This window comes from Bactrocera neohumeralis, chromosome 2 (assembly GCF_024586455.1).
Source record: "Bactrocera neohumeralis isolate Rockhampton chromosome 2, APGP_CSIRO_Bneo_wtdbg2-racon-allhic-juicebox.fasta_v2, whole genome shotgun sequence".
NCBI classification, from domain to species: domain Eukaryota; kingdom Metazoa; phylum Arthropoda; class Insecta; order Diptera; family Tephritidae; genus Bactrocera; species Bactrocera neohumeralis.
In genome coordinates, this window is record NC_065919.1 from 47,586,695 (window position 1) to 47,613,747 (window position 27,053).

General features: G+C 34.9%; 1 protein-coding gene across 6 annotated transcripts in view; it reads left to right on the plus strand.

Annotated features, from left to right (window-relative positions):
* Positions 1 to 27,053, plus strand: part of LOC126750945 (bestrophin-1) — a 65,146-nt gene that overhangs the window by 35,557 nt on the left and 2,536 nt on the right. For 3 of the 6 annotated variants that reach the window (XM_050460799.1, XM_050460798.1, XM_050460800.1), the window contains exons 2-7: positions 3,264 to 3,583; positions 15,953 to 16,063; positions 18,983 to 19,724; positions 19,815 to 20,180; positions 23,276 to 23,903; positions 24,012 to 24,062. In XM_050460799.1, coding sequence (XP_050316756.1) covers positions 3,513 to 3,583; positions 15,953 to 16,063; positions 18,983 to 19,724; positions 19,815 to 20,180; positions 23,276 to 23,903; positions 24,012 to 24,062 — 1,969 coding nt within the window. In that variant the 5' untranslated portion in view covers positions 3,264 to 3,512. The remainder of the gene's footprint in view (positions 1 to 3,263; positions 3,584 to 15,952; positions 16,064 to 18,982; positions 19,725 to 19,814; positions 20,181 to 23,275; positions 23,904 to 24,011; positions 24,063 to 27,053) is intronic. The other 3 variants (XM_050460802.1, XM_050460801.1, XM_050460803.1) reach the window with 3 other exon arrangements.

Sequence of the window (27,053 nt, forward strand, 5' to 3'; positions counted from 1 at the left end):
ACTGAGATGTTCTAGTTAGATCTTTATTTCACTGAAAAAAAATCGCGATGCCGAGATTGATAATGCATACATATGTTGCTTTTCCGCTACACTGGGAAACTTAATTAATACCAAACATATTTATGTACTTATGTATATGTATGTATATAAAATAAAGATATGTACATATACATATACATATGTACATTAGGGTGATTCAAAATTTTTTTTTTTTTTTTTTTTCAATTGGTAGTCGCAAAAATAGGTTCCTAGACACCTCTAAGAAAGCCTCTCCAAATATGAGTTTTTAATTGTAACGGGAAGGTCCTCCGCCTAACGGTTTTCTATTTTTTCTTATTATCAGATAGAAAAATTTATATCTCGCTTCCAACTACTTGAAAAAATATCTTGTTAATTAGGTTTTGTAGGAAATTGAATGCTCTAAAATATGGTCTCTTATGATTTTTTTGTAAACCCAACCGTTTAAAAGATATTAACGGTCTAAATTTGACTATTTTTAGAAAAATTCTTTATTTCTTATTAATTTTATAACTCAATGAAAAAAAATTATTATGAATAGATTTTTGGAGAAGCTTTCTTAGATAAAATTTTTTTTTTGATTTCTAATATGCATTGATGTTTGACGAATATCTCGTAAACAAACTTAATCATTCATAGTAGACCATTTTTATAGAGCAGTAAATTTCCTACAAAACTATGAGTTTCATCATTCTTAATAATTTTTTTTCATTGAGTTATAAAATTCATAAGAAATAAAAATTTTCCCAAAAATAATCAAACTTTAACTGTTAATATCTTTTATACAAAAATCAAAAGAGACATATTTTAGAGCATTATTTCCTACAAAACCTAATTAACAAGATATTTTTTCAAGTAGTTGGAAGCGAGATATAAATTTTTCTATCTGATAATAAGAAAAAATAGAAAACCGTTTTATTAAAAACTCAATTTGGAGATTTTTATATTATGCAGTATAATTGAAAAAAAAAAAAAAGATTTTGAATCACCCTAATGTACATACATACCAAAATTGTAAGAAATAGAGACACTGCACACCACAAACTCGAGAGGAAACCCCGCTGCAACATTCTGTTAATTTAGTTTTGTTGCTTTTTTCGAACAGTTAAGCACAACCATGAAATTAAAATTGTATTACGACACATATTATACAGGGAATAACATTATTCTTCATCTTTTGTTTGAGATTAAAAAATGGTTATATTGACTAGATGGTGTTTCTCTCTCCGTCCTTCCATGCAAACGATAATTGCGATATCTGGAAGAAGCTTGATACAAATGTTACTTGAGTATTGTAATTAGCAGCAAATCGCATCATTGTCACGCCCACACACAGCATTAAGAGGTTATGTGTGTTTGAGCGTGTTAAAAAAACAGTTTTTTTTTTTGTTTGTTTTGTTTTTTGTCTTCTTAAATAGCACAACAGGTTTCAAATGTTCTAAGAAACAGACACTTCGGAAGTTGCGCCGATCAGTCTACGACGTGTTTATGTGAGTTTTGGAGCATAGATAAGTCAATGAACGAAGGATTTATTTTATTACACAATTTTTTCGAGCCTATAAATGGCAAAAAGTTTAACAATAGATATTTTTTTTCTCAAAGTCTGTCAAAACTTCAAATTTTAAAATTTCTTCCTTCGTCCATTAACGAGAACAACGCTCAATGAGTTCTGCTGTCCACAGCAAGATCGCTTTTTTAGACGGCTGAATTTTCTGAATTTTTCAATAAAAATTTTACAAAAAACTATTCAAATATTTTATAAATATATGTTTCTTTAATATCCTTAATTGTTTAAATAAAATATATGTGACCTGGTCTACGAAAAGGGAGCTAACGTGCGAAAACTAGTTTTCTGGGAAACAGCTGTTAAAAATAAACAACTCGTTTCGTCAGTTTCTCGTTATCTCTTATGAAAATTGATTTTTTGACACCTAAGCCCCTTTCCGTAGACCAGGTCACATATGATTATGTAATAGTAAAAATACCCTTTTTTAGAACCTGTGAAACCCACCTAACCCCTAACAAAAACACATACGTATATGCAACGGGCTCTTCAATAGGGACATTACAAAATAGACCGATAGGGCCAGCAAACGACGTCATATTTTTTCCTGCTTTTTTCACACTTCTCTTTAGTAACGTTCGCCATTTCATGATGAAAAGATATGCGTTCCAACAAAGAGTCAAAATTATTAAAATGGCCTCAACTTTAAAAGCGGATTCTTCAATAGGAGCGCTACAAAAGTTTTTTTTTTTAATAAAACAAAAACGGTTTGGGATATCAATGAAATTCTTTATTCTTGTGAAAGTATATTCGATGCCATTATGTATGGAACTTGATTTCTTTTGCATTGCCAACACACCACTTTTGTAGCACTTTTATTGAAAAACCCGTTATATATCCAATAAGTATCGTTAAGATCGGATTCTAATGGGTGTAACTATTCAACTTTATCATTATTCAACGATTTACTATTCTAAAACTAGAAAAAGAAACAAAATTAAAGCCAATACCGTAACATCGCTTGTTAAATCCTGTTTCGTTGCCAACAGCTGCTAGTTTTCGCTCTAATTCTCACGTTCTCGATTTCACCCTTTCTGTCTAGCTATTTGATTAGCTAAGATTTGTAGCTAGCTACATAGAAACAGATATATTTTTATATCTGTATATATCAACTAAAAGTAATCGAGGTAAATTCAGGGTTATACATATTTATATAAATGATCAGGTTGGCGAGATGAGTTGAAATCCGCGTGATAGTATGTCTGTCCGTCCGTCCGGCCGTGCAAGCTGCAACTTGAAATATTAAGATATCTGAATAAAACTTGGTAGACGTGTTCCTTGGCAAAAAACTATGTACATATACATACATATATCTGACCAAGCTTCCTTATTAGGTGAGAGTTATTTCATTTTTGGAATGGTAATGGAGTGTCGAGTTTCTATCGAAAGTAGAGTAATTCAACATTTTGGAACTATTATGTGGTAAATATTTAAGATTTGGACAAAATAATTAAATTGTATTCTCTGAATCCACTACTGAAAGGGGTAATAATTAGGAGACTTCTTGTTTGGGATTTGTAATCTTATCTGAAACCATGTAGAATTGATTCGCTAAATCAGCCCATCTTACTCAGTTCTTTTTAGATACAGATTTATGAATAATTCTTACTATTTTGATGCTTATTATTACCGCTAAATAATGACAAGTCATTAATTATTATATGTTTTTTATTTATTACAGTTATGCTGCTCTACTTAAAAGAAATCTTTTCTGGAACTCAAATCAAACAACTCGCACACATTGATATGCCGCCAAATGTGCTCATTTTGTGACAAAGAGTGTCAACATTTAAAAACAACAATAACTACAAAGAAGCTGAAGAAGCAAAAGTATAGATTAATACAAAAACGGAAAAAATAAAAAAAATAAAAAATAAGCATAAAAGTAAGAAATTGTGATAATTAAAAAAAAAACTAAAAGTGCGAAAAAATGACGGTAACCTACACAGCGGAGGTGGCCACATGTCGGGGTTTTGGCTGCTTTCTGAAATTATTGAGCAGGTGAGTGCATGAGTGACAATAAGAACTATACTTTTTTATGTAGCTGCCTGCTATATACATAGACATCTGTGCTTAACACTTCACTATTTATAGCCCACATGTGATTTATCACACCTTTAAACTCGTATAAGATAATTGCAGTCATTAAGATAATTAGCGCAACATAGAAAAATACAGGTGAATGGGTTGAGGCTGTGAAACCCACTTCACTTATTTATAACTACAAAACGTTGAACTGAAAAAAACCGTCATTGAATATGCAAGCAGACTTATAAATACTGGCCCACTAAATTTAGAAAAAAAGGAAGATCTTAATCTCCTTACATGGGAATAATGGGGTTTGGGGTTATATCCGATCCAGCTGAACCGGTCGAGATGTCACGTAATAATTTTCATAAGATTTCGATGTTTTAACCAACTTTGAAGTCTAAATTTTTTTGTCAAACAGAAAAATTTAGTCCTTCCAACCTTACCTGTATGAACCTATTGAAACAAAAAATTCTTTGATGTTTGGATTTTTATTAAGCTAATTTGAAGTCGGGATCTCCAAAAAGTTTACGAAGGTGCTGCCCCAAGTGAAACAATTTGGGATGATATTAGGGACCATCCGCGGGAAGGAAGTTCAAAAATGTTCAAAGATGGTGAATTGAAGACATTGCTCAATGATGATCTGGGTCAAATGATTTAGAAACAATGACTTCGGGTTCCTTATGATCTGAAACCAAGAGACGTTGAGCGTCTAATCTCAATTTGTATGCTTCTAACAATATTTTTTAAACGTTTTTCACTTATGTTTTCGACATTCTGGTATAACAGTGTGTGTGGGTTAGAGCTCCCACTCCCGGGCTCCCGGGATCCCGGACTTAAAACTCCTCCCGGGATTTAAAATTAATTTCCCGGGAAGTTATTATTTTTTCATAAACAAAGTTGTATTTACAATAGATGAACATTGCCAAAAAACAATTAGTAAGAATGGTTAAGAACATTGTTTGTGTTACAGCTAATTGTCAAAAAGAATTATGTTGATCGATTTAAAAATAATCGAAAATGAAAAGGAAAAAACGCTGAAGGAAAGGTTGCAAGAAACTGTTCAAAAAGAGATGTCGTTATAAATAAATTTACTTCTTGGGGGTGGCGGGCTTGGCAGCAATAAAGACAATTTTGTCGAATTTGTTTTTCAGTGTCTGGAAGCATTTGCACTAAAATCAGATCTAGTTTAAACGATGAAACAATGGATGCGCTTGTATTTTTAAAAGACTATTTAAAATTAGTTCCTACAGAAATCGTTCTGTGATTTTTATTATTTGTTTTTTGACAATTTTTATTTTCTCCCGTTTTTCCCGGGAATCCCGGGAAATGAATTTTCGATATCCCGAAATCCCGGGAATTCGAAAACATTCCGGGAGTGGGAGCTCTAGTGTGGGTATTATAAGATTATATGTTCTGTTACAAGTTCAGATCGTTATAAAAATTTAACTATTTTACATTTTCCTCAAACGATTCGGCCGTTGATCAAAAGCAGCAATCACAGTTTTTATCGGTATTAACGACTGAGACTAAATTTTTGTGGGGTATTTGAGGAGACATGTTCTTCAAGTCTGACAACAACCTAGTTTTAAATCTGAACTTCCAGACGGCAAATTACCTGCAGCTATAAAACCAGGATATTGCTTTTTAACCACTGTTGGTTGGTTTTTACCTGAAGCAGAATCATGTTGGAATCTTACTCTCCATCGAGTAGAGTATTACTTAATTGATTTATCACGCTTTCGAAAACATCTTGATAAACACTTTTGCTTTTGCCCCAGTTTTTACTCTCCACTAAACCATTACAACAGCTGAATGGTGACCACCTTGGAATAACAGTTTTTGCATCTTTAGAAATTTTTGCGTAGACTTTGGCTTCCATGTAGAGATCATTTCGAATGAGTCTTGATATGGATCTGGTCGATTATAATTAAGAAGACTTTTCTCCTCTCTGTATGCATTATACACTTTGTAAACAAACTTATGGTAAGACTAAGTAGAGTATACAAATAATATAATACTCCTTAAATGTAATATACAATTTATTAGTTCATACATACACTTATATAAGCTTTATATTAACTGAAAGCGTATAATTAATAAATGAGATAATAATTGATAACATATTAGTTATTATGTTGTGCTGAGCATTGATCATCAGCCACTTAATATGGCCTAGATAGGATTACATTACAACACAAGTACATCTGGTCAATAAATGTACTCAATAAGTGCTTTCTATGTTTTATTGGTCCTTACGGAAATTTATGAGTAGGTACTCGGGTGTACTTACTTCTGGCTGATTAGATTAATAAGATATGAATTTACGAGTATACACACATATGTAAATATGTTAACGATGTAAATAAAGTTAACTTTTCGGGTTCATTTAATATTTTTTTTGCAACAGTCATGTGCTAATTAAATTGGTCGTGTATATCAATTGCCTTTTAAACTTTTCGCCATGTGTTCATATAAAATATCATGATTTTATTGGTTAAATAAACCGTTCTTCATACATGAGGTATGCCTGCATACACACATACCATGCATTTGCTGTAGCCGCTTTGTCAATATTGACAATCTGATTCGAAAAAAGTAAAGAAAGATTGTTTGCTCTTGCATTAAAATCATTTCTGAATAATTTCATATAGACATTTACATATATCTAAATATACTACATACATATATATATGTCATATGATAAACAACATCTTTCTCTTAAAGATTTTATTCTCATATTTGCATTTACTTTAGGAAATGAGATAAAAGCGTTATACTACTATGCGCAAAAAATAGTAAGACTTTGTTCATAATTTTAAAATTCGTAATTTATTCCTCAAAATAATGTATGTCGCCCCGCTCAAAGTAATCCTCCTTGGCGCCAACGTTTTTTACAATCCTCGAAACAGTTGTTTAAGTCAATTTCTGAAATAGTCTTCAATTCACTTTTAATGTCCTCAATTACCTTAAAACGCTTTTCCCGGTCCAGTCGTTTGAGTTTTCTGAATAGCCAGAAGTCACACGGAACTAAATAGGCGAATACCGCGGTTGCGGCACAATATTGGCTGAAAATATGGCGAGAAACTCACGTATAATCAATGCAGTCTGCGACGGTGCATTTTCGTGATGCAAAAAATAAGAGTTGTCGACCCATATTTTCGCTCTATTTTTACGAATAGCATCGCGCAAACCACGCATAACACACAAATATGATTCCTTGTTGACAGTTTGACCAGGCGGAAGGAATTCGGAGTGCACCACACCTGATAATCGAAGAAAACTGTCAACAAAACCTTTATTTTTGACGTGGATTTTCGGCTGCGGCTCATCTTTCGATGATTGTCTGTTTCCGGGTCGAAAGCATATATCCAAGGCACATCGCCAGTAATAATACGTTTCATAAAATCCACGTAGTCGGAAAGCATTGTTTCACATTACATTAACGCGAAGCTGTTTTTCGAAAAAATTTCGTGATTTTGGAACCAATCGTGTTTTCAGTTTTCATAGGCCCAAATGGTCTTTCAAAATGATTTTCACTGATCCTTCCGAAATTCCAATGATGCCAGTAAGATCTCTGACCATTAATCGTCGATTCTCAAGCACCAGTTCATTTATGTTATTGACGTGTTGACCATCAGTTGATGTTGCTGGCCGTCCCGAACGTGGTTCGTGTCAACACATTCTCGACCCTCTTTGACTAATTTGTACGAATCAAAAACACTTGCTCTTCGTAAAAATCGCCGGATGCATTTTATGTTCTTCAGAAAGACAAGCGTATACTAAACACTAATGATTATTTTGAGATGACATTTGGCACAGAATGAAAATACAAACTTCGTGACAAACTTAATAAACCCTGTTCAGTTTATGAAACGGTGAGTGATAGAATAGCAAGAGCTATATCACTTAAACTTTTATTATACCCACTTTTGAATTTAAAAAAATATATATTTTTTGGATATATGTACATATATCGAATAACTTATGTTGAGAAATATTCTCAGAAAGTTTGAAGTTCCCTCAATATATGAGCGTATTTTTAGGATTTTTATAACATAGTGTGGTTGTTTCTCTAAACTTTAAAGCGTTTTTCTCGAAACGTTGTTATTTGAGTCGTTGAGCAAAATTTCTCCAAAACGGCAAGTCCGATCGACTTGTAACCTTGAAATTTTTAACACCTTTTTATATATAAATATTTGTCAGCTAACGATCAAAGGAATAATATTTTCGATAATAATTTCTCTGAATTATCAATTTTTTCTCAAAGACGGCTTTCTTTCGGAAACCCCAAATTTGTTAAAAATCTTAATTGTGACTAACCCTTCGATCATCACCTGTGTTGACCTATAATAGGGGAACCTGTATGATAACATTTTTTTGATTTTTGAATCAAAGTAATTTTAAACAGAAAAATCTTCGCCGCTAGACACACATTTTTTTATTGATGTTCCCTTTTTACTTTGCTGTTACTTTCATCTATAATTTTCTTTCATCTAGTACTATACCTTTATATTCTTCGGTATTATTTTAATACGCTCTTCTATCTGAGCCCAGCAATTTCTAAATATATGGCATTATTATTTGAAAACTTTTATAGACTGTCAGCAGTCACCTTGAAACATAATCCAGAACTTAATTTGTAAGCAAGATTCTTCTTTGTGTTGACGATCTTACTCAAAATAATTACTGTTATCTAAGTGCCTGGCATTACAATTAAAGCACAAAATACCAAAAGTAATGCTCTGCATTATCTACTTGAAAATTAAGCTTTTAATTTAAATGTAAATGACGTTGATTAATGATAGGAAGATAAAACTGTTGTACATATGTAATACTTATACAAAACAAACAATGTTTTTTTCTTATTTACTGCCATCTTTATCTGTCTAACAGAACCGCGTGCTTTCAGAGCAAACATCAAACAAACCTCACGGCTTTCACACTCAAAATAGATCGTTTGCAATTGCTGCTATCACTACTTTGACAAAGTAAATAAATAATTAAAATATGAGGAAAGTTTTTGACAGCTTGATAAGCATCTACTTTTCCTCCTTGCAAATATTGTCATTCATTTATAAAAAAAATGTTTTTAATTATGGAAACTGAAACTAACGAAATAAGATTTCCTTTAGTAAAACAAAAAAATTAGAAAGAAAAACAAGAAAAAACGTTAACTTCGGCGGCACCGAAGCTAATATACCCTTCACAGGTGCATTTCTTTTAGTAATTATGTGTTCAGTTTGTATGGAAGCTATATGCTATAGTTAACCGATCTGAACAATTTCTTCGGAGATTACATTGTTGCCTTAGAAAATAATCTATACCAAATTTCGTGAAGATATATTGTCAAATGTGAAAGTTTTCCATACAAGAACTTGATTCCGATCGTTCAGTTTATATGGCATTGCTATAATATATACCAAATTTCGTGAATATATCTTGTCAAATGTGAAAATTTTCAATGGTCCGATTTCAGAAGTTTCGAAAAATGAGCAGCTTCTGGAAGAGAAAATGACGTTTGCAAAATTTCAAAACGATATCTTAAAAACTGAGGAACTAGTTCGTATATATACAGACAGACGGACGGACAGACAGACGGACATGGCTAAATCGACTCAGCTCGACATACTGATCATTTATATATATACTTTATAGGGTCTCCGACGATTCCTTCTGGGTGTTACAAACTTCGTGACAAACTTAATATACCCTGTTCAGGGTATAAAAATATCATGACATGGACGTGACAACCTCGCCCTTGATTTATTGGGTACGTAATTCGGCAATATCAAAAATAGATTACGTTCGGTCATATTCGTTTAAATGACTGTATTGGCACTTAGGGAGAGAAAGCATGTCGCATTATCGACCAAGGCTTAATAACATGACGTTGACGTCGTTCATAATAAGCAAATTGCGAAATATGAGGCATACTTGTCAGGGTTTTCCATACACCATGTACATTTATAGCACAAATGATAAATGTATGGAGGTATACAACTTTTGTTGTTATAAAAATACCAAACTCCATCATTTATATGGCTGTAATAACCATGTATTTTATTATGCTATTGTTTCGAAACTGCTTACCACTGGAAAGTTATAGAATGATCGTAAAATTGAATCATTGTGTATGATTGTTAAAACAGTGTTGGTTATGTTTATATCTTGGTAATTTGCAGCAATCGAAAAACAATATTTCTTAAAAATTACAAGTCAATTCTTATTATAGAAAAACGTTAACTTCGGCTACACCTAAGCTCATTTCGATATCTCAAAAGCTGAAGAACTATATAGTTTATATGGTCGCCGACCTTTCCTTTAGGTGTTACTAGGTTAGGTTAGGTTAGATAGCTGATCAAAGATCGCTCGAGGACTGCTATATGTAGTCCTTTGTAAAGCCATACGAAATAAAGAACTCCTGTGTTCCAATACAATACAAATTTGCACAGGCGTTTAATTTCCACTCCCGCCAGTTTGGTGGGATGTATGAAGGTATGCGCTCCCAAATGTTCAAGTCTTGATCTCCCAAACGCAGGATAGTTCAGAAGAAAGTTTTGAGTTGTTTCCACCTCATCTTCTTCCCAACCTTACAGCATAGACGCTAATGGGGCAATGGCCTGTTAAAAGGCCCACAACTATCGATCTCTTGCGATCGATCTTGGGCCAAAAGGCTTTTGCGAACGCATGTACCGATGGTGGCCCAGCAATCTGGTAGTAGAACACAAGAGGATACAGGAGCACCGACCCGCTCTCATTCCACCCATAACAGTTCTAGAATGCCTTTCCTTGCTAGCTCATCAGCATTGCGATTTCCTGCGATTCCGCTATGGCCTGGCACCCATACCGGTCTTATCACAAAGACACTTGATGCTATTGATAACGAGGTTAGGCACACTTCGGTGTTACTAACATCGTGGCAAATTAATATACCCTGTTAAGCGTATCGCCCAGTCTCTAACGTTCTTTCCAGTTAGTATGCTATTGAGATCTGAGGAACGAAAATGTCGTTTAAGGTTAGATCCGGAAAATACGATTATAGGGGAAGCAATCCCGAAATCCGAATCCCGGATGCAAATCGCGATCTTAAGTGACCAATAAAGAGACTCATTACTTAATAAAATAAGTGTAAAAGTTATTTATTTACCCTACTTTAACAGCTGATGGACAACAATCGCTCTAGTAAATGATATACTTAGTGCTCTATATAAATAAACTCAATTCAATTTAGGAATCATTTTTCTGCTATTTGGCCCACTGTGCCACAAGTGTTTGCTGATTTACAGGATTCGCTTAACTTCATGTATATATAATACATATGTTGAATAATCTAATACTTAGCTACACTCATATTCTTGTATATTTGTAGTCTTGTATCTGCGTGTTAACTTAGCTCGTGTATTACACGTATTATATGACGCGCTAATCATAAACGTGAAACCAATTAAAATCTTATCAACTGTAATTACTAATGTTAACTTTTATAGGCTCTAACTATGTGTAATACCCGCTTAGATGCTTTCTGTGTTAATACGAGGGCTGCTATATATATTCTGGCCTATGGCAACACTAAGTGCATTTATCCCACCAGCATACATTCGATATTGCATGAACACCTGGCCGTAAGAAAGGTTTGTTCTCGTTGGATCCCGCGCAATTTGACATTCGCTCAAAAAAAGGCTCGTGTGGATTGGTGTAAAGAAATGCTGAAAAAATACGATCGCGGTGCTTCAAAAGACGTTTATAAGATCGTCATAGGTGACGAATCATGGATCTATGCGTATGAGAGCCCGAAACAAAACAGCAATCTACAAAAAACAAAAAAAATTAAAAAAAAAATTTAAAAAACGAAAAAAAAGGAAAAAAACATTTTCGTTGATAAATATGCCTATTTACATTATTAGGCCAGAAATATATATAGCAACCTACGTACGCTTACAAAAATAGGTGCTGACCAATTTGAAACTGATAACTCTGTTAGTTCATGTTATTCCACTCAATGGAACTTATAGGCATGCAAGTTTAATATGATGTATTAGATCACCCTTGAACTTAATTGCTTACTTTCGCTAGGGAAAAAATTAAACATCGCAGTCATATCTGTCAGGCAAAATTGACGTTATCAGACATGCTTATGTTGATTTTTTATTTACTTACTTACTGCTCATTCCTATTTATAGTCATCAGATTTTTAAAAATGCCAAAACATTGGGAGGTATCGATAACTTTTGCCATAATCTTTTGAATTGTTGAAAATTTTAAACGATTAAGATATTTTTTTTACCGCTAATCTTTTCAAAACAATAAGAAGTAGAAAGAACAGTGTTTCTCTGTATAGATATTAATTAAATATACTGAAGTGCTTTTAAGATTTTTAAAATATAATATTTCATTTGAGTGAACTAAACTTCGATTGCAATGCTCTTGCAATTTATTCTGAATTTAAATACTAAAAATTATTATACCCCGAACACCGACCGTTTTTGGGATATCGATCTGCAATTTTTCACACTTCCTTTTCTCACCAAAGAAACTTCTCATTTGTCGGAATCACTATATGATAAATGTGCAATGCAAACTGATCGAAAAAATCAAGACCTTTTGTGAAAAATTTTTATTAAAAGATGTCTTCACGCGATTTGATATAAATTATCAAATTCAAAGTAACGCCACAATTTTCAAACAATTTTTTTTTTTTTGGTTGATCAAAATCAAAATAAAATAATTATTTCCTTAAGTAACTTTAATGTCTTCACTTGACTCAAAAAGATTTCCCGGAGCAGTCGTTTGTGTTTGCTGAATGGTCAGAAGTCGCACGGAGTTAAATGAGGTGAATACGCTGTTTGCGGCACAATATTGATTGAAAATTTGACGGAAAACTCACGAAGAATCAATGCGACGGTGCATTTCGTGATGCGGAAACGTGGGCTTCTTTTTAGAAATAGCTTTGATACTTAAGGGGCTATACTAGTGTGACGCATGAAAAATTAGAAGAGTTTCGTGAATTTTTTTAAAGAAAGTACTAGACTGAATATTTCGAACTTCTTTAAACGTAATAAGGTATATTTTTAGCTATATTTTAAGACTTTTTTTTTACAAAAATGTTGAAAAATAATGGAGTTATGGGCTGTCTTCGAAGGTGCACAAAAAAAAAGTGCCCCAACTGCTGGCATGATTCCGGCCGAATGGGTAGCTGAAATAAAACAAGAAAAAACGTTAACTTCGGCTGCACCGAAGCTAAATACCCTTCACAGATGCATTTCTTTTGGTAACTATGTGTTCAGTTTGTATGGAAGCTATATGCTATAGTAATCCGATCTGAACAATTTTTTCGGAGATTACATTGTTGCCTTAGAAAATAATCTATACCAAATTTGGTGAAGATACATTGTCAAATGTGAAAGTTTTCCATACAAGAACTTGATTCCGATCGTTCAGTTTGTATGGTAGCTATATGCTATAGTTAACCGATCTGAACAATTTCTTCGGAGATTACATTGTTGCCTTAGAAAATAATCTACACCAAATTTGGTGAAGATTTCTTGTCAAATGTGAAAGTTTTCCATACAAGAACTTGATTTCGATCGTTCAGTTTATATGGCAGCTATATGTTATAGTGGTTCGATATCGGCCGTTCCGACAAATGAGCAGCTTCTTGAAGAGAAAATGACGTTTGCAAAATTTCAAAAGGATATCTTAAGAACTGAGAGACTAGTTCGTATATATACAGACAGACGGACGGACGAACGGACAGACAGACATGGTTAAATCGACTCAGCTCAACATACTGATCATTTATATATATACTTTATAGGGTCTCCGACGCTTCTTTCTGTGTATTACAAACATCGTGACAAACTTAATATACCCTGTTCAGGGTATACAAACTTGAAAAGTTTTTTAAACTTAAAAATATTTCTTATACAATGACCTACAATCTTTGAAAAATATTAAAAATTAACAAAATGACGTAATTTTGAAAAAAAAAATCGTTTTTTAATGCTAAATTAACAATTTTCAACCAATCAGAAAGATCGCATGTCATTGTATTCAACAATACTCAATTTTAATTTGAAGTCAATCGGTTAATTTCTCGTTGAGTTGTGATGCCAGCAATTTTGAAAAATGTCGTTTCGAGAAAAACGCGTTTAAAGTTTCGCTTATATATGTTTGCACCTCCGAGCGGTCGCTCTTTAGAACGCTGTCATCCAAAAACTATTCAAGATAGGATCTTTCCGATTTCACAAGATATTTATGAAAATATAAGCTATCGAAAAAGCAATTAAAAAAATTTTTTTTTTTTTTGAAAGTGTCACACTCTTGATCATTAGGTTGATGTTGATGGCGGTCCTGAACTTGCATTCTGAACTCTCTTTGAATAATTTGTACCAATCAATTTCACCGAAGATCTTGTCCAACATTTTGAACGTTTAGGCACCAGAAATTTGATTCCGCACAAAAAATTTAATGGAATTTCTTCGGTAAACAATTTCACTTATCTTAAAAATCGCCGAATGCACTTTCTATACTTCAGAGAGTCAAGCGTATACTAAACACTAATGATGAAAAAATATTTCGAAGGATGGGTTTTCGTGAGTCTTACTATTTTTGCCCACAGTAATACATATATAGTTTGTATGTATAAGAAATGTACCCTTGAAAGGTACTATAACATAGCTTCACTGCAGCCGAAGTTAACTTTTTTTTTGTTTATTTTACAAACACAATATTCATAATTTCAACCATTTTTTACAAAGAATCCGGTCGGGATGAATGTAGTGTTATCAAAAAAATATCACTATTATTATAATTGACATCAGAACGTGGCACCGCTTACCGATCATAACCAAATTTGGTTCATGGCCACTTCTATGGCATCCCATCTGATTACCGGCTGCTTCTTTAAAAAAAAAAACCTCAAGCATTAATGGAGGTTACAACAGAACTTAAAAGAATTAGTGCTTTTTATTATTTTGCAACTTATAACTGAGTAATTTTGGCTCAGTCTCTCCTTCTCTTTCCTAATGAATGGAAATATTTTAGATACAGATTTTAGTTTAATGCCAAAACATAATAAAATCAAATTACACCTACCACTAGTTTCTTTTTGCTATAATGTCGACTTTTGCATTGTAGGGGCAACAGATATTTCCCAAAATTTAGAATAATGGATTCGAGCTTAACACCTGACCGTTCCGTTCCCACGACAGTCGGGTCTACGTAACTGGAACAGACCCGGATTTTTTATCCGGTCAAGAATTGTCAACTCAGCAGATTGCTGTCGCTACAAAAACAACAACATATAATTGTTTTAATTATAACCTTTTTGCAAACGAATGAATTAATTTTTTCAAAGACTAATATACTAATATATAATACAATTTAACTACAAGATGGGTTCCAAAGTAAATAGGACTTTTTGAATCTAGCGCCACCTAGTGGCGGCATCTATTACATGTCGACTGGTGCGTTCCTGTTCCTTATCAATTGTTCAGTGAGAATTTCGACATTTCATCATTGGAAGAGAAGTTATTGCGTTTTAAGTGTCAGTATGCTTGTGTTATCGGTGCGAAAATGAGCTTCGAACAAAGAGCCAACATTACATTTTATTTTAAAATTGGTATAATAAAAAAAATTTTACCGAATGTTTCATTTGATGAAACAAAGTTTATGGCAATTATTGCCTATTCCGTAGCAGAGTGCACGAGTGGTTTCAACGTTTTTAAAGTGGTTGTGAGGGCATAAATAACGATCAACATGTGGGCCAATCAAAATCCGTGATCACCGAAAATTCCATCGAAACTGTTCGTGAATTCATCAAAAATCAGCCGAAATCATCATTGAAAATCATGGAAATGGAATTGAACATTTCCAAAACATCGATTTATCGCATTTTGGCAAATCGACTGACGACCAAAAATTGCTCGGAATCCAACATTCGAAGGACGATTATTTGACCAAAAATCACATTTTAACCATTAACCACTCCCCGTATTCACCTGATATGGCACCGTGCGACTTCTTCCTTTTCGGAAAAATGCATTTGCCCATAATAGGAAAGCGTTATGCAGACGTAAAGGCCATTCAAAAGGCTTGCAAAAAACTGTATTGAAGAAGAAGGAAACTATTTCAAATAAAATAAATTAATTTTGCCGAAAAACCATTTGTTCTGTTTATTTTTTCTAAAGTCCTGTTTACTTTGGAACACAGCTTGTATAAGTCTTCTGTAATTGTGAAAATTATCTACTTTATACTCCACTAACTTCTAAAATATTTTTAAAATTATGATTTCTTTCTATACAATAATCAAAATCACATGTTTTATTTTCTTTCTCACAGATGGCGCGGCAGTATCTACAAGCTAGTTTGGCTGGATCTCATCGCATTTCTCTTCCTTTACTACCTACTTAGTATAGTGTATCGTTTCTGTTTAGATGAATATCAAAAGACGTAAGTGAACTTTACTTTACTTGAATCTCAAACAACTTGGTGGCCCTTAAAGTTAACGAGTTTTTAAGTAACTTAAAAAAGTATGTTTTTAGCAAAAATTAATTACAAAGGCATTCGATCATCGAACGCGATTCAAGTAGTTGACCCCAATTGCTTAAGTATATTACTTTGGGAAATTATTTCTCAGCAGTCACCTTAAATACTTGTACTAGTGCAATGGTTGGTTGGTTCAAAAGAAAGCGCGCAAACGCCTTACCTCAAATGATCATTCTTAGAGCATGGTTAGGCCCATTTTGTGGCTCATTGTATTCCCAAACGATAGCCAATAATGTCCTATTTAGCAACTCAGTGGTCCATTGTCATTTAATTGGATTTTTGGAAACCGTGGAAGAGATCCCACCTAAACCGTATATTAGCAAAAGTAATGTACAAGGGTCACATTGTCCTCAGTGCATGCTGTATACTTTGCCGATTTCACATTACCAAGATTTAGAAGATGAGGCTCTAGGGGGTAAATGCTCTTAAGGGGGTATTTTGGTTTAGAAATTCGAAAAAATCGGTTTTGTTTTTTTGCATATTTTTATAGTATAACCCTTCAAGAAAATGTCCCTAAGAGGATTTTTCGAAATTCAAATTATTTTCCGAGTTACAGCTCATTTTGTGACTCCGATTCCGACTGCGCGAGACTAGTTCTTTAAACTCGTTTTTCTCATAACTACTTTTCTAGACCGATTCACATGAAATTTTACACAAAGCTTTCTTTTACATTATAGTATCGCATTACGAAGAGCTTTCGAAAGATTTTTTTTTATTTTTAAAAAATTCCGAACCACAAAAAAACAGGGAAAATACGAAACTTTTTTTTCAAACCTCCACCATTTTGTAAAATTTTTTTTTTTTTTTTCAAAAACGTTTCGTAGTGCGATAACTACATTTTTACTCTTCATGGATTTCGCATAAATTTTAATTTTAGGTCACGGAAAGGATTTATATCCTGCACACCAGAACAAGCCATTGTTTCATCAGTCTCTACTTCGCCGACCTGCAGTTTTTTTAAATTTAATTTTTTTCTTATATTATTTTTTTTTTTGTATTCTTAGAATATCAGTAAAAAAACATGTAAAAAAATGGATAGTCGAAATAATTTTTGATTTTTTTTATCGCGTCAAAAAAATACCTAAAATTCGGGCTTCTAAACCAGAATACCCCCTTAACAATTAAGATTTTTCCTAAAGGTAGAATACTTTTGAGCTGAACGCTATCAACACTGCCCAAACATACTTTTGTACTATATGTGTGTTTTGTAATAAGGCTAAAAGCTTTTCATTCTATTATATCCTCTCAGTTCATCGTATCAAAACGTTTTATATATGCAACTTCCGATTATTTTCATATTATAAGTCTTCTTCTACGTCTTGGCAGCTCCTACAATAATTGTTGTAAAGTATGCGCAGTCTTTTGGCATGCCTGCCAACAAGACAGTGATTTATTAGCACTCCTAGTCTTTCCTTTTGAATTTGATAATCGGCATGTATGGCTCACATTCCATTCATACCCAGAGCCAGAGGCATTATATTCAAGTTTCATGGGATGTCTAAACGTAGGCCGGTGCTTGCTAGCTATTTCATCTAACGGGTTTTTCAATAAGAGCGATATTAATAAAATTCTTTATTCCTGTGGAAGTACATCAACAAGTCCAAGTCCATATCAACGAATTTGAGCCAAAAATATTCAGTTATTATTGAGCGGTAACGATCCCCATTCACAGTAACGGGTCGGTCTTGCTCCTCACGGAAGAAGTACAGCACAATGACGCCGTCGGCCCATAAACCTCAACAAACCGTAATTTTTTCGTGATGCAATGATGACTCAGGGAGTACGTGTGGATTGCTGCCTGACCACAAATGAGCCTCATCGGTGAAGATGATTTTTCGATGAAAATCCAGATCATTTTCAAGTTCTTGCTCAGCCCAATTCACGAACATACGACGATTCTGGTGTTCAAGCGGCTTCAGTTCTTGCGTCTATTTGATCTTGTAAGGGTCCAGAGATGCCCAACGCTTGAGAACGACGTGTGAGAGACTGATTTGGGTCGACACTCGACACTACGGGCACTTCTTTGTCTCACAAGCACGGGAATCAACGCTCAATGGTAGATGTGAACGATTATGACGACCATAAATTGGCGCTCTTAAAGTTGAGGCCACTGACTCCGAATGTCGGTAGTAAATTTTAATTACTTCGACGAGTTGGATCGTATATCTTTCCATGATGAAATGACAAACCTATCGGTCTACTCTTATAGGGTCCCTATTGAAAAACCCGTTACTTCACAGGTGCCAGGAATAGCACTATGTCCTGGTGCCAATAGTATATTGTGAAATGATAATTAAGACCAAGAGACAGTTAATTCATATTTAAGGAAAGCCGTTCATGTCCCAAAAACCTTCAAATAGAAGCTTGTCGACCGTCCTTTGCTCCTTTTATGGCTTTAAATAGATAGCAAGAATTTTTACTGTTTACCTTGTTGGGCACATATGTATACACCGGTACAAACTTAATCTTTAGAGACTCTATTTTCACTGATATATAGAGTTGAACCATTTTATGTTTCTGATTAAAAATTATTTTGTTTTAGGACGAACCATTATTTTTTTGTGTATGTCAAACTATTTTTTTACTATCATTTATCCTGTCGAGATTGGGGCCGGACCCCAGTTATATTCAGTATAAAAGGTCATTTCAGCAACTTGAACCCATATTCTTTAGCATCCTTACAGACCTATTAAGGATTTTGAAACTGCTTTGAACAGCAATAATATAACATTTTATGCTTTCCTTTTGTTTCACAAACGGACTGTCTTTAAGAACCGAAACCAACTATTAATCTTGATTTTCCTCCATTTCGAAAACACACAGAATATTCGAAGGCGTTGCAAAGTATTGCTACAGTTACAGCGATCTGATACCGCTTTCATTCGTGTTGGGTTTCTATGTATCAATCGTGATGACACGTTGGTGGAATCAATACACCAGCATACCATGGCCCGATCCGATTGCAGTCTTCGTTAGCTCCAACGTGCATGGCCAGGACGAACGTGGACGTGTTATGCGTCGTACCATTATGCGTTATGTCTGTCTCTGCCTGACGATGGTATTGATTAATGTATCGCCGCGCGTAAAGAAACGATTTCCCGACTTAACACATCTGGTGGATGCCGGTCTTTTGAATGATAATGAGAAAGCGATCATCGAGAGTATGAATAAGGGTTTCCCACGTCATTCAAAGCATTGGTTACCCATTGTATGGGCGGCCAGTATTATAACAAGAGCACGAAAGGAGGGACGCATACGTGATGATTTTGCTGTGAAAACAATTATCGATGAATTGAATAAGTTTCGCGGTCAATGCGGTCTATTGATATCGTACGATACGATCAGTGTGCCGCTCGTGTACACACAAGTGGTCACATTGGCGGTATACTCGTTCTTTCTCTGCTCGGTTATGGGTCAACAGTGGACGGAGGATAAGCAGGCATTTCAAAAGATCGATATATATTTTCCAGTTTTCACAACGTTGCAGTTCTTCTTCTATATGGGTTGGCTGAAAGTGGCCGAGTCGCTGATCAATCCGTTCGGTGAGGATGACGATGATTTTGAGGTAAAAGGAAAATTAACATTTCAATTAAAATGTCGTATTTTTTTATGTAATAAGATTTCTATTTACATTATGTTTTATCTACATAAACAGGTCAACTGGATGGTGGATCGTAATCTGCAGGTCTCCTATTTAATTGTCGATGAAATGCATCACGACCATCCGGAACTCATCAAGGATCAATATTGGGATGAAGTGTTCCCTAACGAATTGCCCTACACGGTGGCATCCGAACGTTTCCGCGAAGAGCATCCCGAACCGTCAACGGCGAAAATCGAGGTGTCGAACAAGGCCGCCATGCCAACAACATTGTCGAGCGTGCGCATCGACGAAATGGTTGGTAGCAGGGGGTCAACCAAGCGTTTGTCCTTACATGAGCAAGCTCAAAATTCAGACCAAACACAGACACCAATGCAAGCAGTTAATTATAAATTTCCCGAAATGTCACAAGAAGAGGAGGTTAGAATCAAAATTCCTGTATGCATTAAAAGGCAACACGCGTTGTTCGTCAACAGCGAGAACAATGCCAATAGCAACAATTACAACTTTAACTTTTATCTAAAATTCAACTATTGCTACAAAAACAACAACAATAGCTACAATTTGATATGCAAGATAAACAATTGGCTTATTTAACTCACACCTAACTCATATATAACTTATCTATGGTCCAAGCGTCACTAGTCTTATCCACAACTAGTAGCGCTCGTACAACGCGAAAGAAAGTACCAACTGGGTTGCTAACGTCTTTTGTCTAAAAACTTACTGTGCACGTGCCTACTAGCGCAACAACAAACATACATACTACTTGTAACTAAAAGTGCTTTGAGGTTAACAATCGCAAGCGGTTGATAATTGGCCATAACAGACGGTGATTGGTGTGCACTTTCACATAGTTTTATAATGTTCTATTCAATTATACTATTTGGTATTGGTGTTTTATATAGACATTGCAATGGGTAATCGGTTCAACTGCAATGCGCTAGTTACATATTTATATCTAGTTATAAGTGTTTGCATTTTTCATGCGATTTGGTGACTGGTTTTCTACATTAGTTATTATTTACAAACACTTTTGAATATTTTGTAAGCGTTTTTCTTTGCCAACGCGGGTTTAATTTACCGCTGCTCGTACGCAGCGTTGCAAAATTGACTTCTTTACGCAATCTTATCGCTAACTATCTATGTCTGTGTGTGTTTATGTGCATGTAAAATGCCAAAAACAAAATTTAAGTTCACGGATTTGGATTGTATACGTTTACATGCATATATAATTGATGTGATCTGCACTCGTAATATCAAAAAGCAATAGAAATATTTACAAACTAAGCCTTCAAACTAACTTTTGATTCTGATTCTTTCTCCTTCTTCTGCAGCTGTACAAATGCTTGAACTATCTGTACACTTTTCGCCAACGAAAGTTTATTTAACAGCAACTTAATAGATTTGAGTGCATGCATTACTAAATTTCATTCATAAAAATATGTTTATGCGTACAGTGGCACCTCGATTAAAGGTCCGTCAATGACAAACGAATAATTTAAACTTGATTAACCTGCAAACATTTTCTGTTTACATGCAATGAGGCAGTGGGGTAAATTGCAACTCAATTTAAATTTTCCTTTAACACGTTGACTGCCACAGTATCACTGGTAATCGAGATACAAATGCATATTTTTATACAACATTTTATTTTTTATGATAACATGACATTCATAACATTCATTCTAGTATTTAATTAGATGATATACATACATACATATTTAATTTTTTATTTTTTTAATACTAACTTATGTATATATTTCAAAAGAGTTTTCTTCATTCCACTAAGTATTAGCACTTAAGTTATGATAGTCAAAATATTTTTAACCGAGGAAATGTCTTATTTGCTCAACGGTTATTTGTGGAACATTTGAGAAACCTACCTAAGTATATAGAAAACACTATTTATTGCCGTGGATCAAACGTAGAATGCCACAGCCAACTGAAAACAAGTTCCACGGAGCGACAATTTCAGTTTGGGAAGAAGAAAAAGTCACACGGAGCCAAGTCTGGTCAATATGGTGGTTGAACCATGGTATTCATTGAGTTTTTGCCTTTAAATTCAGTCACAATCGTTGCTCGATGCGATGGTGAATTATCATAGCGTAAAATCCATGAATTGTTCTTCCACAACTCCGACCGTTTTCGAAGGATGTTCTCACGCAAAGGCCTCAATACGGCTAATTAGAACTCCTTATTGACCGTCTGTTCCAAATTCATGATGCACCAAATACGAAAAAAAAGATTTTTGAGCAGCTTCTTTTGTTTCCCCCCATTCCGTTGACTGTTGACTTGTTTGCATTTCAAACTCATAACTGCATGTCTCATCAGTATTTATAATGCTCTCCATGAATGTGGCATGGGAACTCGCACGATCAAGCATGTCCAAAGAGACCTGTTTACGGTAGTGTTTTTGAAAAAATCCAGCTTTATCGGAACGAGGCGAGCATGAACGCTTTTCATACCCAAAGAAATATCCACGAAAATCATTCGAACAAACCCGCGAGAGATGTCAAGCTGTCTTGCCATTTCCCTAACACTTGCCTGCCGATTTCCAAGCACCATATCCTTCACTTTTTTTTAATATTTTCATCAAATGAAGAGGTCGAAGGTCGGCCAGAACGAGACAAGTCTTCAACGATCTCTCGACTCGACTTTGAAGGCTTTGTACAATTTGTTTTTGATAAAAATTAATCGTCTTTGAAGGCTTTGTACCACTCGTAGGCTTGTGTTTCTGATAAAAATGAATCACCGTAAGCCTTTTCCCACATTCGCAATGATTCCGCACACGAAATTTGGTTAGAAATACAAAATTTTTTTGGAATTTGGACAGTTTTAGCAAAAAAACATTTTTTTTCAAAATCCTAGACAAGAATACCCCCTTAAACCGAAACGAGGTTATTGCCGTGATTGCTGCTTGTCTGCTTGATTTTATAGAATATTTATGTATAAACTGTAGGAAAATATTTAAAAAAACATACTTTTTAAAGTTTCTATTTGAAGATTTCCAAGAAAGCTCATAGGTTTTTACTTGACTTTGCTAACTTTATAATATACATAACAAAGTGAGTTCCGCATTCATTAGACTAGACTCGACTTTAAACTCTGGTATGAATCAAATCTGCGGATCGGGTCAAATTTGATCAGATCTTGTGCTTAAACATTAAATTTCACAATTATCATTTAAGTTATATCTTATTGCATGCACTCAAATCTAACTAGGTCTTAATCACTGCACTTCACCGCATTTCAAGGACCGGGATTTCACTTTAACTGCACGCACCTCACAGCTGTGTGAGTCTCCTTCTCTCACGGATTTATATATTAACTGCACGCACTATTTCTGTCTCACTACGCCTAACTATTAAGATTGGCTGTCTTTTATATCGCTTTGGTTATTCAAGTACTGGTGAATCCAACTATTGTATATATACAACAAAACCAACTGATCATAAACAAAATCCCACTAACATATCTGCTTTACCATTTCTATTCACCGATGTGGACTACAGGCCGATGATGCCAGCGGTATACACTTCACAGCCGGCAATGGCAAGGTGCGACACGGCTCATCTCCCAGCCTCGCCAGCCTAAGTGGCACTTTGTCCCGCGTCAACACAGTTGCATCGGCGCTGAAACGTTTCCTCAGTCGTGATGAGCGTCCCGGTTCTACGACACCCGTCGATGATGGCACACAGAAAATGCGCTTCCCCGGCAGCGCCAGTTCGGCCAGTCTTACGGGCAATTTAATCATGAAACCTCCCGGTAGTTTGCGCATCACAGATCAAGTTATCGAAGAGGTGGATGAACAGGCTACGATCACTTCGCATCGTGCCAACGATCAGGTGCGTCCAAATTTACACGATATATTTCTGCCGGGCTTGGCGTCGGCAAGCAACGCTGCGCACTCCCAACCAATGGATATACCGCCACGGCCCACTTCGTATATGCGCACGCAATCGACTTACGAGCCAACGCTGTTTCCACCGGGCGGTGTAGAGGCTTTACTCAGCACATCAGCACCCACGAATGGCAGTCCACGCATGGTGCAGACTGTGCCGAATTCGCCTGCGGATCCCTCCAGCACCAAATCGCTCTTCGATCGACAGGTCAATACGGAGAAGGGCAGTCGAGAGCAGGGTAAGTTTCGTCAATGCAATTGCATGAAAAGTTCTTCGTTCATATATTTACTTTAGCAAAATTCATTCATTTTCATTTAACTGTCTTTTTTGTTCTGACAAACAACAGTAGAACGTCCCCCAGAAGTGCCGCAGGTTTTCAGATGGTATTTGTCGACTGGTAAATTTTTTTTAAGATTTATATTACTTTGCTGAATTTCATTGTTGTTTAGTTGTTCTTTTCTTGATAGTGAGAAAAGTGTTCATGCTTCTTCTTTCCCACCCTAACTGCGTTTGTATGTATGTACGTACATATGTACATATGTATGTAGCAATTTTCCCAACTGTTTATTGGCATGTTTTTGTTTTTATTTTGTTTTTGATTTAGCTAGTTTTGCGTTTCGTAATGTGCTCAATTGCTTAGAAATTACATAACCTATTAATCTTAATCCCTTTGATTTCTCCCAATTTAATATTTGTCCTTGCTTTCCGTTAGCCTTGGATATTGTGTTGTGGAACATAAACTTTCTAGCTTTCAAAAACAAAAATTTAAAGTAGATAAAGTTGCTTTCGATTCGCCAAAACTTAGAGTGTAGAGAATCGAAAAAACAAGTAGAATTAAAGTAATAGATCAAGTAGATATAGAACAAATAGATGCTATATGGTACTACTTTAATGAGGTATCCACTGTTATTTTAAATAATTGATTATTTGGTTGTTGTTTAAAAAAAAACAAATTTTTGACCAAAGAGTTAACATAACATGCAGAGAAGTAACAAATCGAACATGGTTGAGGTATGATTATGAATCCAAAAGACAAGTATTTATAAACATTAACATTTAATTCTCATACTTATTTCCAATACCGAGATAACAGTATCCGCTTCTTGCAGCCTCAACTTGCGCTTGTTTACTAAAGACCTCGCTTTAACCAAGTATCTTAGAGGAAGCACCTTACCGTAGTAAAGTGTGATCCATTTCGAGGTTAAAGAAAAAAAAACAGAAGAACATTCTTGGGCATTTATTTTTTGAAGATTATCTCTTTCAAATGTTAACCGCGGCTACGTCTCAGATGGTCCTTCCGTAACTGGCGAATGACATGCGTGATGGTTTGCTCCAACGCCTGAATCGAAGCGGGGTTGTCAACATAGGGACATTGGACCTTACATATCCCCACAGGAAAAGGTCTAACGGTGTGATATCACACAATCTTGGTAGCCAATCGAGCGGCCCAAAAGTGGTCACCGAAGTGTTCTCTCAATAAATCCATTGATTGATGCGATAAGTGCGAAGTGGCGTCGTCTTGTTGAAACTAAATGTCGCCGAGATCACGAGCTGAAATGAGTGAGAGGGAGATACCTTTACATCTACCCCTTCAACTAATAATGTTTCTAATGTTATTGTTTCGTTTGAATGTAATGGAACATAATTGACGTTTGCACCACAGCCTAAGAACTATTGTGCCCTCCCTTCTATCATATATACTTACAAAGACGAATTACAGGAACTTGCTGAGCGCTAAGCCTGTGTCTACAAATTGCTGTACAATCTAGAATCAGAAACTCAGGAGTTTCCGGTTGCATTTGGCAAAACCGGCAATTTGCATAAGAGGACAAATTCTTGAATCTGCAGTGCCCAGTGTACAATGTGACTAGTAGACGAATTTGTATCTGGGCAAATTTATCATGTTTTAAAACCTTGTTACCTATTGCTCTGCCCACTCTCTTCTCCATGCGTAGCAGCTCCTAGATGATTCTGGTGCCAACATCCTAGAAGCGGCAGCAGTGTCAACCAGCATTGCTCCAGCAGCGCAGACGCAAGCAAGTCCTTGCAGCTTCGTTAGTTAAAGTCCAATCGAAGTCTTCTATGCCTTTGATACTAAAGTAATCGCTTCTTATGTAACACTCGGTCTCACGATCATGGCATACAGCTACCTGATGAAGCTCGGCTTACCCCACCAAGATTTAGCGGTCAAACTTCTGCATGGCTTGAATGGTTTTTTGGCTTTAGATAGTACCGGTTTGGAAACAACATTTTTCTATTTCCGACTTTTAGTATTTTTTCAGTTTTTGGCTTTATTGAACCCTAATTGATTGATTAATTTTTTATATCCCGTCTAACACTACCGGTGTACATTATTAAAGGATGCAAAAATTTTGCAAACATTATTAAAGTTGGCTGAAAACATATCGCCTCTCCTCCTCGACTTTTATATTTGACTTCACACATCTTGGAGGTCATACATTCGGTAAACCGAGCGAATTGGCTGGAATTGATTCGATACATAAGGATCTTATGATCCTTAATCTCGATCGTGGTAGTTTTGATATATAACAAAATACCGGTATTTCAACAGTGCAAGTTGGATCTCCGTAGTTTCCGTCACTGTAATCAACACCGAAACTTAACCTAACATACGAAGATCTGATACTCGTATATATTACTGTACACAAAATATGTTTTTCACAAGGTTTGAAAATGCAAGATGGTAAAAACTTCTACTAATATCATATTATTATCAAGTATTTTCCCAGTACCTCTCAAATCATTGAAGCATTATCAGTACGATCGCCAGATTATACATACAATATCTAAAATAGTTCTTGAAATAAATTAGTTGTTAATTAATAGTTGTTATATCCACACATATTATTACATTATATTGCATTGAATTCTATTAAACCCAAAAGTATGTATGTATATATCTACTCTCCCCTTAAAACTCTAGTTATATTTTAATTTTACGAATATACTATATTCCTTCTAATTGGTCAACGTTTTTCTGCAAAAATATTAACTTTTTGGATCTGATCAATATTATGTATGTATGTATATGTAATATACATTTTCTTTACTTTTGACAGATCTTGTAGTGTTTTCCTATATTTTGTGTATTTTTGAGCAATCGAGTTGTAAGAAAAATATATTATTTGTACCTGTGGTTCTATGGAAGTGGCTCATAAGTCGTGTTAAAAAATAAATTGAATACCGTACTGGTAACATTCTATAAGCCAAAGGATTTAAAGCTATGACGTAGTTTTTGAAAATTAATATTTCCTATCATAATTTTTTCTTAATTACCAATAAATTAATTCAAATCAAGCTTTCAAAAACTTCCAATTGTCAATATCGTTATAAGCCACTCATCCTTCCGAATTAAATGAATTACATA